The sequence below is a fragment of the Nannobrachium achirus genome (assembly GCF_963921795.1).
Source record: "Nannobrachium achirus genome assembly, chromosome: 23".
In the NCBI taxonomy this organism is placed as follows: Eukaryota; Metazoa; Chordata; class Actinopteri; order Myctophiformes; family Myctophidae; genus Nannobrachium; species Nannobrachium achirus.
The window spans coordinates 38,089,628-38,102,530 of NC_137830.1; the positions used below are offsets into that span (position 1 = coordinate 38,089,628).

Consider the following 12,903-nt stretch of genomic DNA (forward strand, 5'->3'; position numbering starts at 1 on the left):
CTTGGTTGCCCACAATTAAGAGATAAGTGGTAGATATTTTAAATGGAAAGCATTTTTTCTTTAGGTCTCCGAAATGTAATGCAGGTATATATTTTTTACACTCCAGGCAGTAGATGTATTCCATAGTCCAATAAAGCAAGGAAAAAGTTCCTTTTGGCCGACCCTTTTCCCCTGCTTTTCTGTTTGAGCAGTTATTATCTCAACTTTATTAACTTTTTTATATCGAGAGGAGAGTCCCACATACTCATTTGCAGATTTTGCACATCGGTTTCCCCTGCCTTGGGCCATTACAGTAACAACAAGCCCATCCCACAACGTTTGGAAGCCAATTACAGCCAAACTGTCTGGAATATATATCCAGAGATCATGTGTGCATACTTCTGTGAAGGGGGGGGATAAACGTTTCTGCAATGGTTTGTAGCGCCCCCCTGTGGGTCAAAGTAAAATCAATTTTGGAAGCCAAGTATACTTTTATAATACATTGATGTAGCAATTGTTCGCGAGTGTAGCTGTAGGGGTAGAAAATATTTTGAGTCAACAACCTACGGTTCAAGACTTCTAGGCCTTGAGTACTGGCAGTGTACCCAAGACCTTTGCCACTGATTGGTGTAGCAGTTTGCTGTTTGCAAGATTAGCCGGACAAACACAATGGGGGAAACGCAATATCTCCATTCCGGCCATGTGGCCTGGAGGAGATAATGACTTGCCTGCCAATAAGTCACATTGTACACAAGACTTGAATGTGTATCTGCCAGCGTGCGATTAAACCAAAGCTATGCTGCATCTTATTGCGCTTCTGATAACATTTTACCTCAAGGAGTAATTGAATGTGTATGTAAAGTACATCACTCCATCGTCTGCCTGCCTGAATACAGATAGCCACAGTGAAGAATAACCTCAACAGTGACGACTGAGAGAGCAAAATCCCTAAAGACTAAATAGACACTCCTATATAAACTCCTAAATAGACGCTTCTATAAAGCAGTGTTTCTCAACCACTGTGCCTGGGGACCTTTGGTGTGCCCCTGAGAAGGGTCAAGTGTGCCCCTTGAAACTGCTTGAAAGCCAGTATTGTATTTATCATTTTAAAAATGATTTAAACTAGTGAAAACAGCCGATCTACAAGCACACAAATCGGCTGTTTTCACTACTGTTGTGCGCAGCCTTGTATGATGAAGCAGGGCTTTACTTTGCGAAGAAACTTACACATTTGAAACTTGGAGATACAAGGTTTCTTCCCGACAGTGACTATATTTACACCCCCGTATTATGTTGGTGTGCCCATGGATTCTTAATTTCTTGGGACATGAAAAGTGTGCCCATGCAGAAAAAAGGTTGAGAAACACTGCTATAAAGGGTTCCTTTAGGTGAAAGTAGCGAGTTTAAGCTCGCTACGGCAACGGCAGATGACAACGGTAATCGGAAATGATCCACGCTCGATAGATAAACCTGCCGTCGCCGCGGCCGCCTCTACTACGGCAGAAGGTCCCTTCCCACGTAGCGCCTACTCCGTCTGCTGCGTGTACGCGTCGCCATGGGAACCAAAGCTTTCAGTGAAAGGGGTGGGAACCCGTCGCCGCCGAGGCTTTGCTTAACCATTTTGATCGCTACGGCGATTATGTCATAGCAGCCGTAGTCCGCCTGGCGTTGCCGTATTGAAAACCATCTAGCTTAAAATCGCTAGTGTCACATCTGTGCACCTCAGCTGCACCTCCAAGGGTTGGCCCAGGTGGACAGTGATGTAATTAATGATGTAATCTCTTGCTCAAGCACCAGCACTAATGTGGTCCGCTCCTATTGGCCAACAAGCTTACACGTACGTGGTCAATCCGGTCAGTGCTCTGGGGAATTAGTTTGACACCGGGGGGGAAAAAAAGAATGGACACAGAAGGTCTCCCATACTCTCTGCCAGATCACATGCACCGGTGTATACACACAGTGTGTGTCATCTGTGTCTCTTTGGACACGGTCGATGCAAATGCAAGGGCTCCAGACTTCAGGTAACACTCTGAAGCAGCAGACTTTTTAACTTCCATTGTGTGTGGGTTATGGACTGCAGATGCTGTAATCTAGACAACAATTGTGTTCACTCAAGGTACTTCTCTCCAAATTTAAGGAGTAGTTCACCCAAAATGACTTTTTCTATCGATTACTCACCCCATGGAGACTTGAGTTCAATAACTTTTTTGTGATTATAATATATTTGCCCCATTGATTCTGGAGACACAAATGCATTTCTTCTCCATCCAGAATCAATGGGGGCAAATTTAGTATAATCAAATTATTGGCTTAGGAATGGGACACAAACTAAAACATATTATTGAAGTTCAAGTCTCGATAGAGTAATCGATAGAAAACAGGTTATTTTGGGGGTGAACTACTGCTTTAATCATTGGCTCCTTTGGCAACTTGCAAAGCGTGTAAATGTGGTAAAGTATGCATGCAGTACTCACCCGAATGAACAGAGTCTTGTCCCCCAATCTGTAGCGTCCTTCCGAGAGGTACTCGATGGACACTTTGTTGGAGCAGTTGCAGGGAGGATCGTCCATGCCCTGCTCCTGAAAGGGGTGCAACAACAACAATATGAAAATACGAAATATGGACATTGTTTATGCCATTGATCCATTTGAAGAACCCAACGTATCGTAACTCCATAGCTCTTGCAGCAATAGAACTGTTAGTGGACTTGAACTGGTGAACACAACCGGTAAAACTGATCTACAACAGATTTATACATGTTTTTATTATATTAATTGCCATCTTGTAATGGCCCTGATAATGTATCTTAGACACCAGTCTTTTCCAGGAAGTGAAACCTTTGTTGAGGGAAAGAAGAATATGAAGAAAGGCGAAAAGACAACATTCCTGGCAGAGTTGAGTTGCCGCTGGCATAGAAACTCAAAGAAACACTTGTATGGACCAGACAGCAAGAGCATAAACAAGGTACAGAGTACAGACAATAATAATCAGCAAAGTCTAGTTTGTTTAATTCCCCATCAAACATGTCCAGCACTTGGTGTAGCTATGGCACGGCTGATTTTATTCTGCTCAAAAGAATTAAGGGAACACTTTGATCGATTAATTATTTTGCACAGTTTTTGTTAGCAGTACAGCATCTACACTGCTCATGAAAACTGCCCAAAAGAAATTAAGAGATCCCTACATTTCTTTGCGCAGTATATTTGACATTTTCCATTAAATGGTAAAAAGAAGGGGCGCCCGTTGGCCTACTGGTCCAGGCGCATACCACTTAGGCATTGCCACATACTGTAGGCATAGATGCCTGGCGGCGTTGCCGGTTCGATTTCCGATCCGGACGACCTTTGCCGTGTGTCACTCCCCATCTCTCCACCCATTTCCTGTCAGTCTACTGTCCTATCAATAAAGGCATAAAAGCCCAAAAACAAATCTTGAAAAAGAATAATCGACATCAAGGCAATGAGAATACGGTATTCCAGGTCTGTACAGACTATAGGCACAGAACAATGGCAATTCCTGGTCTTTACAGGCACAGGAAAAGAAAAACACCAACCAGTGGCTCAGCCTCTTTGCTCTCTAAAAGTCACTTGAGGTCGGGGCTTTTGATCCATTTTTAAGTGCCCTTATGGCTGATGACATCTGGTTTATGTAGCCTGTGGGTTGCATGCATGTGCAACAGAAAAGTCACAGGACTCTAGCGGAGCATCACGTGGACACTCTTGGTGTGTCATATAGCCGTTGGGGGAAAAGCAAAGAGGCCGTCACAGCCGCTGCCTGACGCCATCTTGCCTCCAACTCAACTGGGTCACACATGTTCTTCCTGTGTGATGAACATTATAATGAGGACTGCTGGAACAATTGCACATTTCAGCTCTCTGGTTGACGGATTGCTATTAGATAAGAGTAGCTATTTAAAGCCCGGATAGACAAGATCACTCCACTGTTCCATAAATGATTCAATTCATTTTGGTACCTTTAGTCCTCATCGGATGAGCACCTGAGACACACGAACGTAGTAAAACGCGTTTTCCTAAACAATCTGTCTTTGGTCATTTTTGTCTCTTTGAGAAGGATGGATAAACAGAAAATGCCCAACCCGTGAAACTTGCATTGTAGTTGACAATCTATGAAATGTACAATTAACATTTTTCATCACATCTCTTAGTTACACCAACATTGTTGCGTTTTGTTCATACTGGTCAAGATTATAAAGATCACTATGTTGATGTAGACATGCCAAATGTAAAATGGCCACTGCCTTGCATTACCTTACCTCACAGGCAAGTGGAAATGGATATCTTTAAATACTAATGAATTTGTTTTCCTTCTTTTTTTTAAAGCCTTTTTACAGATTATCAACTCTACATTGCAACGATGTCTCGTCTCTAAGGGAACATGAATGACGTAGCTCTCTAGCCTGTGGAAAACCAAACGCGTCCTTAGAAGGTCTGCAAATTGGACCAACTGTGAACCGGCACCAAAACCAGCCCAGCACCAAGAATGTGTTCAATAGACTTTAGAGATACCGCTTCACAGTGACGCTGCCTTGGCGTCACAAGTGTTCTTCGAGCACGTCCTTGCTTGCAGATGGGTAATGCAACTGAATGCCCCGTCACCACCTTTAATGGAGGAAAGCCTTCAGGATCACAACGGAAGATATTTGGATCACAAAAATAGTTTTTAACACACACCCCAGGTCGATAGAGGCCACCGTGCTGGCAGCAGACGCTGAAGGTCTTGACGGCAGGAGGAGGCTCCTCACTCATCAGCAAGGTCTCCTCCAGTTCGATCTCCTTCTCCAGCTTTACCAACACAGGCGGCTCTACTCCATACCTAAGGAAGGGGAAAACAATCAAGTAATCAATTATTCAATCAACAAAAACAAAAGTTTGGCAATTGATCAATCCAGCGGTTTGCGATTAGCTCAGGACACACAGTACACTCTCACACACCCACTAACAGTGGGCTAGCCTCTTGCAAAACCACAAAGTAAGAATAAACTAAAATTAATCCGTATGGAAATAATCATTATTTGCAGTCCCGAGAAAAGTTTGAACTCAAGCCTCACAAGAAGCAACTTACTTGGAAACGATTCGGCCGATCTCCAACAGGCAGAGACACACCTGACGAGGATCCTTGTGCAGCACTGCAACAGATGCACATTTGTCAATAAGTGCTGCAACAGATGCACATTTGTCAATAAGTGCACAAATGGCCAAATTATAGGGCTGTCAAGTAATGTAGGCCAGTGTTTCTCAACCACTGTGCCTGGGGACCTTTGGTGTGCCCCTGAGAAGGGTCAAGTGTGCCTCTTGAAACTGCTTGAAAGCCAGTATTGTATTTATCATTTTAAAAATGATTTAAACTAGTGAAAACAGCCGATCTACAAGCACACAACGCCTCGCGGTGCGAGGCGTTGTGTGCTTGTAGATCTGCTGTTTTCACTACTGTTGTGCGGCAGCCTTGTATGAGAAACCTTTGCGAAGAAACGTACACATTTGAAACTTGGAAATACGAGGTTTCTTCCCGACAGTGACGATATTTACACCCCCGTATATTATGTTGGTGTGCCCATGGATTCTTGGGACATGAAAAGTGTGCCCATGCAGAAAAAAGGTTGAGAAACACTGATGTAGGCAACAGCAGTGATTTAAAAAAATCCTTGAGTTTCAGCCTTTATTGATCTGGTCTCCCTCAGGGAGTCAATCTACATTGACTTTGGAATTGCATTAATATTCTACAACAGAGACCGGTAGCATTCAAAGATGACACCCAAGTTACCAAGTCTTCAATGACTTTCAGCCATTATGCAGCAGGCATACCGCACCGTTTTGCTCATCTCAAAATTATACAGTACTTGAGTAAATGTACTTTGTTACTTAGTTTACACCACTGTTTAAAGGTTTCATTGTATTATGTTTGCTTAGGTAACTGGGAGTTGGACTTCATACTGTAATTTGAGCATGTAATTCATTAAGAGGGGAACTTTATAAGATCTTGTGTAAGCAGATTAAAGGTTTCTGAAGATTTACTTTACTTCTTTGCAATTAGCAGGAGCAATAGGATGGAGAATGGAGTGCTAATGAAGTGCAACTTACTGTACACAGTTAAATCCTCGTTACCCATTTGTCACTGAGAGTGTACAAATCTAATCAAATCAGATTAGATCAGAGTTGAATTGACACAATTTTACAGTGTAGCAGTCCAGTAACAACTAAACAAGCCAGACCATGAACTGATATTGCCACTCACAGCTAGAAAAGATTCAGGTTACACAAGTCAAAACAAAATCAATAACGCAACAGTCAAGTTTATTGGGAGATTGCTTTCACACAGCTTCCTGGGTGGATTGTGTCCATGGTCATACATCTCTGCTGTCGGGCCGAAACCGAGAAACCTCCAAAATTCGGGGAAAATGAGCTCAAGTGGAGTCCTACACTTTTTACTACTTTCCATTGGTTCAATATTATTTGAACCAACACACAGACGTAAAGGGTGTTCAATAGCCCGGATTTATGCAAAAGAAATCTAAAACCTCAAAAATGGAGTTCGGAGGTTTTAGCCAGACAGTGACGATATTGTTTTGTATGGACTTTGTTGGAAGCGTAACAAAATCTCTTACCAAGGCCTTCGGACTCAAACAGATAAGTCTCCGGCACGCCTATTTGTCGACACCAACCCAGGAAGTTGGCCGTGTTGTCACGGGCGAAGAATGAGCCTGGTGAGGCCTGTCTCTTGCACGCCACCTTCTTCATTGGGAACAGCTGTCAGAAGGAGAAAAAAAAAGTTGAAACAAGGGTGTGCAAATGTTATTCTGCCAATCAACTGTGGATGATCTCAAATTAGAATCTAGCTGTTCTATGACAATAAGGACAGAGTTTTTGTCGTCCCGGGGTGTGTGAACACTAGGTCTGATGAATGTCGGTGCTATTTCCATCCGTGACACTCCGTGTTCCCGTTCCGGGCTCACCTTGCTCTGCTGCGTGGGACAGCTCTCTGCAACCTTGCTCTGCAGGACTCCAATGAGCTGACAGAGCTTCACACCGTTGTTCAACTCCTCCATGAAGAACTCCACTCTCACCTCCTCTCCTGAGAACAAAAAGAAAAACATATCGTCACCGTCGGGCAGAAACCTCATATCTCCAAGTTTCAAAGTAGTATGTTCTTTCGTAATTTAAAGCCCTACTTCGTCATACAAGAGTGTTGCACAAAAGTAGTGAAAATAGTAGATCTACAAGCACACAACGCCTCATGGTGCGAAGCGTTGTGTGCTTGTAGATCGGCTATTTTCACTATTTTAAACTAATAAAATAATTAAAAAAAAGGTTTTGGACGTACAAGTTTTCCACCCGACAACGACGATACATAAATCGGATATATACTAAACGTATGCAATCAATCTTCTATATTTGTATACAAACTGTGGGGAACTCAATAGAACTCAAGTTTGTTTCAACAAAAGGGACCAAAATAGCCATAACAATAACTGACAATAATGTTCCACAAAGAGAGTATTCTGAGTCAGACAACAGCAAACACCCAAGGCCAGAACATTATCCACAGGAAACTACCCTCCTACACCACCCGACACCTCCCCTATTCAAGTTCTTTTCAGCCAAAGAAGTTTAAGGTCTGGGATGTGGGCTTCAGGTCAAACAGAGTCACCGTACCAGGCCTAGTAGAGCTGACAAAAACAATCTACATTCCCGAGGACTTGTTTCTAAAATAGTTTCATGTCTAACAAAAGAGACAGTTTCCAGTCAGGTTCGATTTCCTTGCTCCTGTCACTGCACCATTGTATTAAGAGGCACAATGCCCTTTAGTATAATAGGGGAGAGGTATATAATGGGAGATTTTCTTCCCCCTCTGTGGTCTGTCGAGGCCTGGTGGAAGTAGCGGTATTCAAATCCAATTTCATCTGATAATGCAAATGTGTATATGCCATTTGCTTTGCCAACCATGGAACTGCACGTACATGTATGATACAGTTGCACAGAGTTCTATTCTTTGTTAAATCTGAACTGGGAAAGGCTGCCTTCAGCATTAATGCACCTGATTTTCTTGCAACAAGATTTTAAGCTGAAAACCCTAGCCTCTATTGGCCATTTTAGGAGTTTGCTTAATAACCTGTATGTAACCGTTTTAGCTGATTGTCGTCAACATTATTATTATTAAAAGTTATGTTATTTATTGTGTGTTAATGTGTTTAATCTCTGCATCATTGTAAATGAGGGTCTCCCTCAATGATCTCTCAGAGAATTTAAATAAAGGTTGAATGAATATTCTGTCCTCAACTCCCTGGCCTGCCCCAGTCCTCGTGCACCTTGCAAAGAGAGACAAATACATGCAGCGCGAAAACAACTACAACTGCTGACTGTTGGTGCCCTAATTTCATTGTCTTGTTGATGCTCTTCCTTTTCTGCTCCACTGACCAGTTTCCTTCCTCGCCTTCAGCAACAGCTCATTCTTTCAGCGAGCAAAGGCAAACTATTCCATTTGAAATGTTGACGTAGTATTAAGAGGAATATGAAATGGAGGAGGAAGCACAGGTTTAAGAAACTAGTGAAGGAGGGAGGAGAAATGGAGGACAGAAGAAAAATGGGAGAAGAAATTGACAGGAGGAAGAAAGAGCAAAGCAATGCAGAGGAAGACGTCGACGACAAATAAAGCCTCTGTCAGAGTCCAGGGTGAAGAGCCATTCACTTCACCGCGGTGTAGTTTTCTAGCTACCACCTAAAAATACATAACAAAGCCTAGGTGATAGCTAGGAAACTACAACGCGGTGAAGTGAATAGCTCTTCACCCTGGACTCTGACAGAGGCTTAAGAATCAACTGTAAGCGGAGGTTTCCGGCAGTGGTGGAAAATAACTAGTACATTTACTTAAGTGCTGTATTTACTTAAGTGCTGTACTTAAGTATAATTTTTGGTATTTGTACATTACTTGAGTATTTCCAATACATTTACTTCTACTCAACTACTCTCGTATCCTTGAGTATTTCCAATTTCCAATACTGTACATTTACATCTACTCCACTACATCTCGGATCCAAATATTGTACTTTTAGTCCGCTACATTTATTTGAAAAAATTAGTTACTTGTTATTTTGTAGATTTTTAATATTATTACAAAACATACATTAACCACTTCAGCCCTATATACATTTGGGCCATTTGAAGATAGCCGATCTATAAGCTCACAATGCATCGCAACACATTGTGAGCTTGTAGATCTGCCATTTTCAAAGGATTTCCATACATCTGAAAACTTGAAATGGGACATTCTGCATAATGATTACATCCTACTTTTGGTACTTTAAGTACATTCTGATGCCACTACTTTTGTACTTCTACTCAAGTACATTTTGAATTCCGGACTTTTACTTGTAATCGCAGTATTGACACTTTTACTTAAATAAAACATTTGAGTCGTTTTCTTTACACCACTGGACTGGTCTCCGGTGGCGCTTAGCGGTCTTACCCAGCATGCCGGTGAGCCAGATGGCCAGGTCCTCCTGCATGGGCACCAGGGTGGCCTCATGGCGTACGGCAAGCCACTGGTCGTACTGGAAGACATCCGCCAGGCCCGGGCCGTGCCGCTGTACCAACGGGCTGCGGGGGCTTTTGAGGCTGAACGCCGGCGCGTCGAACTTCTCCGCAAAGCACACCTTTAAAACGCAAGAGGTCGTGTAGGGACAGGGGGACATCAAAAGGGAAGGGAGAGGGAGGACAGATGAGTATGCGGTCGGGCAAGGCAAGTATTGGCAAATAATCTGACTTACAGTTCCTTCAAGTGGTTTAATGGGGGAGGGGAAAAAAACATCTGCTTCGAGTAAATAAATACACATTTTGTTGCTAGAACAGAATGGTTTGTCATCGTGTGTCTGTCAACAATGCACCGAAACCATCAAATCACGCAACCAGAGCAGAATAACATGCATGCAATACCTTTTGGGAACATAACGTAGTTATTGTTCTGAAACCCGAACATAGGCGAACATTTCCCAACTAAACACATTAAACAAGTCTTAACTTCACCCTCGCATCACTTATGTGGGTTCCGCTGTTTACCATCGCTGCTAACATACCAGTCTTGCGTTGTCATAAGACCAGAGGAATTCTGATGAAGCCATCCGGGCAGAGCACTCGACCCACAGAAGTCTGCATGCATACAGCTTTCACTTCCATGGGCCACTGGAGCTCGAAACGCGCACAGCACACAGACACCGACACGCTGCAACAGCACTGACCCACAACCAGGCCAACTACCCATGAGAACAAGCTTACCCTATCCTAGACTACCCATCATGCAACTGAACATTCCCTTCGTTTCTGCATTGACTGTCAGTGTTCATTGTCAATTTCCTGTTTTATAGCGGGTTTTAGGACGAGCGTAGAGAGAGAAGAGACACGATCCGCTCAAACTCTCCAGCAAGACAATGTTTTTGAGAACCGTGCGTGTCAGGGACGATTGCACGTTGTCGTACATGCCTTCTTGGATGGTTGTCTGTCTGGCACTGGTTCACAGGGCTGTGCTGAGGCTGGACAGAGTGCCTGGAGCCAGCCTCTCATTCTGTACTCACTGATGTCCTATCACATCCATCTCAGCTGCCAGGACTAGCCCAGGACGTTCAGCTCACACACCCTTTCCTATCTCCAATGGTGTAACCCCACAAAGTAGTAAGAAAAGCTAAATCAAAGCTATATTTGCCCATTCAATAGACCGGTGGTTCTCAACCTTTTCAGGCTGTGACCCCCAAAATAATCATATTTTAACTGGGGATGCCCCACCCTGACGAGCACTAAGAGTTGAGGCATTACATTTTGTATAACACGGTTCTATTGTGAAAATAGCAGATCTACATGCTCACAACGATCGGCTATTTTCACAATTTCTGCCTCTAATATTTGACAATTTGGCCAATGTTTAATTTGTAATTTTAGAGGTACTAAAAAGTCATTAAATTGTCACTTTAGAAATGTGCAGATACCCTATATCCACTTAAACTTCATGTTGGTTTGTTTACTGTTGAGTGACGAAACAATGTTTCACATTCCCCTTTCAAAGCCGGGCCGTACTTGCCCGTACTTGTCCGGACCACCCAGCGCGCCGCTCGAACTTTCCCGTACTTTCCCGTAATTTATGAAATTAATTATAATTTTTTTTAAAATACAGTCGCCGGTCGTGCTCTGTCTCTTTAAGAGAGCTCCTGCGACGGGATCGCGTCGGAGAGTGATGACGTCATCTGCTAGGGAGCAACTGGTGTCCACGGACCTCCATTACGTGCCCTTGTATTGTGTATGCTGCCAGTTGGCCAGCACGTCTCCTCATCATTTTCGATCAGACGACAGACGAAATCAAGGCTTCGGAATGAGTGGATTGCATTGGATTAGATCGATGTGCGTGCACAGAAGATGGATTGTATTTTCGGGTGCTGTTTATTATCGCTGTTTGCCCCGTATCGCTCCATGTTAATGACCGGAGAAGAACTGCCTACAGCGCAATGAAAAAAGGTTGGCCAACCAAAAAAACTATTTCATGCATGGTTTGCTGGCTTGCGCGGAGTGATCTGAGCGTGTTGTTATGATTTCGTGCTTTGCTTTTTTAGATTATGTTTATAAATAAATAGCAGATTCCACGGCAGTACCTCTGTTCAGGGGTTTCTGGCGGGGCTTGGAAAGTGTTAAGTTAATCATCTGGGGACCCCGCAAAATAATTTGGGGACCCGCCTGGGGGTCGCGAACTACAGGTTGAGAACCACTGCAATAGACCTACTGAATGTGTTGTTGACAAATGCAAATGTGCCATTTCCATGTGTAACTTTAAGCTTCTCATTTATTTTTATTACACACCTAGCTTATCCCAAGGGGGAACTTCAGTTTTCAGCTTCACCCAGCTGAGTGTTGCCCACAGAGAAGCACTGAGTTGGGAGTAATTAGGGTTTAGGTGTCTTGCTCAAGGACACTTTGCTGGCCTGGAATCGTACCTGGGACAACCAGGGGCTCTGGTTCCCCAGGTGGGCTCACTAACCACTCAGCTATGGCCACTAACGACTCAGCTATGGGTAGTGCTATACATATGTTAGATGAATCTTTATTCTGTGATTATGGCATGCCTACTCCAAAGTTTACACATAATAAAAGACAACGCTTGCCAATAAACTGCATTCACTAAACTGCAGCAGATTGGCGGCAAGGGGCTTTTTTCCCAGACATTACATAAAATCAGTTCTTGATGAGAATCAGATTGTTGACATCTGTTTCCGAGTTGGTGTCGAGCGAGATCTTTTAATCCCCGCGCCCAACCGGATGCTGTTGCACTGTGATGATAAAGAATCACAAGAGCACATGGTGTCACTCTCTGAAGGGAGACATTAACGCTGCAAACAAGGCCAAGTGTTTCTGTTGGTCTTGATTTAGACGCTTTCATTCTCTGCACAAAGAGGACACATTCTATGGGGTCCACCGGTTGAACAGAGAAGCCGTTATAACATTCTTCCGCTCATGCTTAGGAGTAGCATGGCAGACAGATTAGGCTACCTTCATTTGTGTGCGTGTGTGTGTGAGATAGGGAGTGCAGATTTTATTGCCATGCTCGATCCCCCCTCTCAAACTCCCCCAACATGTCAGTCAGGGTCAGGGAGGTCTTAAAACAGATAGTGTGGACAGGGAACAAAGGACAGACATTGTCATCAATATCAGATGTCCAATTACACATCCTAGGCAAATCCAGAATTTAAATAAACACTGTGTGTGGAGATAGAACAGAAACAGAGAAACATGTAGGGACTACAGACTACTAGGGATGGGACGATAAGCAATATTATCGTTTATCGTGATAAAAAACACTCACGATAATCGTATTGTGGAGATTTAATTTATTGTGACATCGTCCTCCGTCATGCACTGGGATCAATCCACCTTT

At 43.4% G+C, this 12,903-nt stretch overlaps 1 protein-coding gene across 2 annotated transcripts in view; it reads right to left on the bottom strand.

Moving 5' to 3' along the window:
• Positions 1 to 12,903, bottom strand: part of gas2l3 (growth arrest-specific 2 like 3) — a 30,712-nt gene that overhangs the window by 2,431 nt on the left and 15,378 nt on the right. For both annotated transcript variants that reach the window (XM_080754704.1, XM_080754705.1), the window contains exons 3-8: positions 9,460 to 9,646; positions 6,950 to 7,068; positions 6,602 to 6,743; positions 5,062 to 5,125; positions 4,671 to 4,812; positions 2,454 to 2,558 (exon numbers count right to left, since the gene is read on the bottom strand). In XM_080754704.1, coding sequence (XP_080610830.1) covers positions 2,454 to 2,558; positions 4,671 to 4,812; positions 5,062 to 5,125; positions 6,602 to 6,743; positions 6,950 to 7,068; positions 9,460 to 9,646 — 759 coding nt within the window. The remainder of the gene's footprint in view (positions 1 to 2,453; positions 2,559 to 4,670; positions 4,813 to 5,061; positions 5,126 to 6,601; positions 6,744 to 6,949; positions 7,069 to 9,459; positions 9,647 to 12,903) is intronic.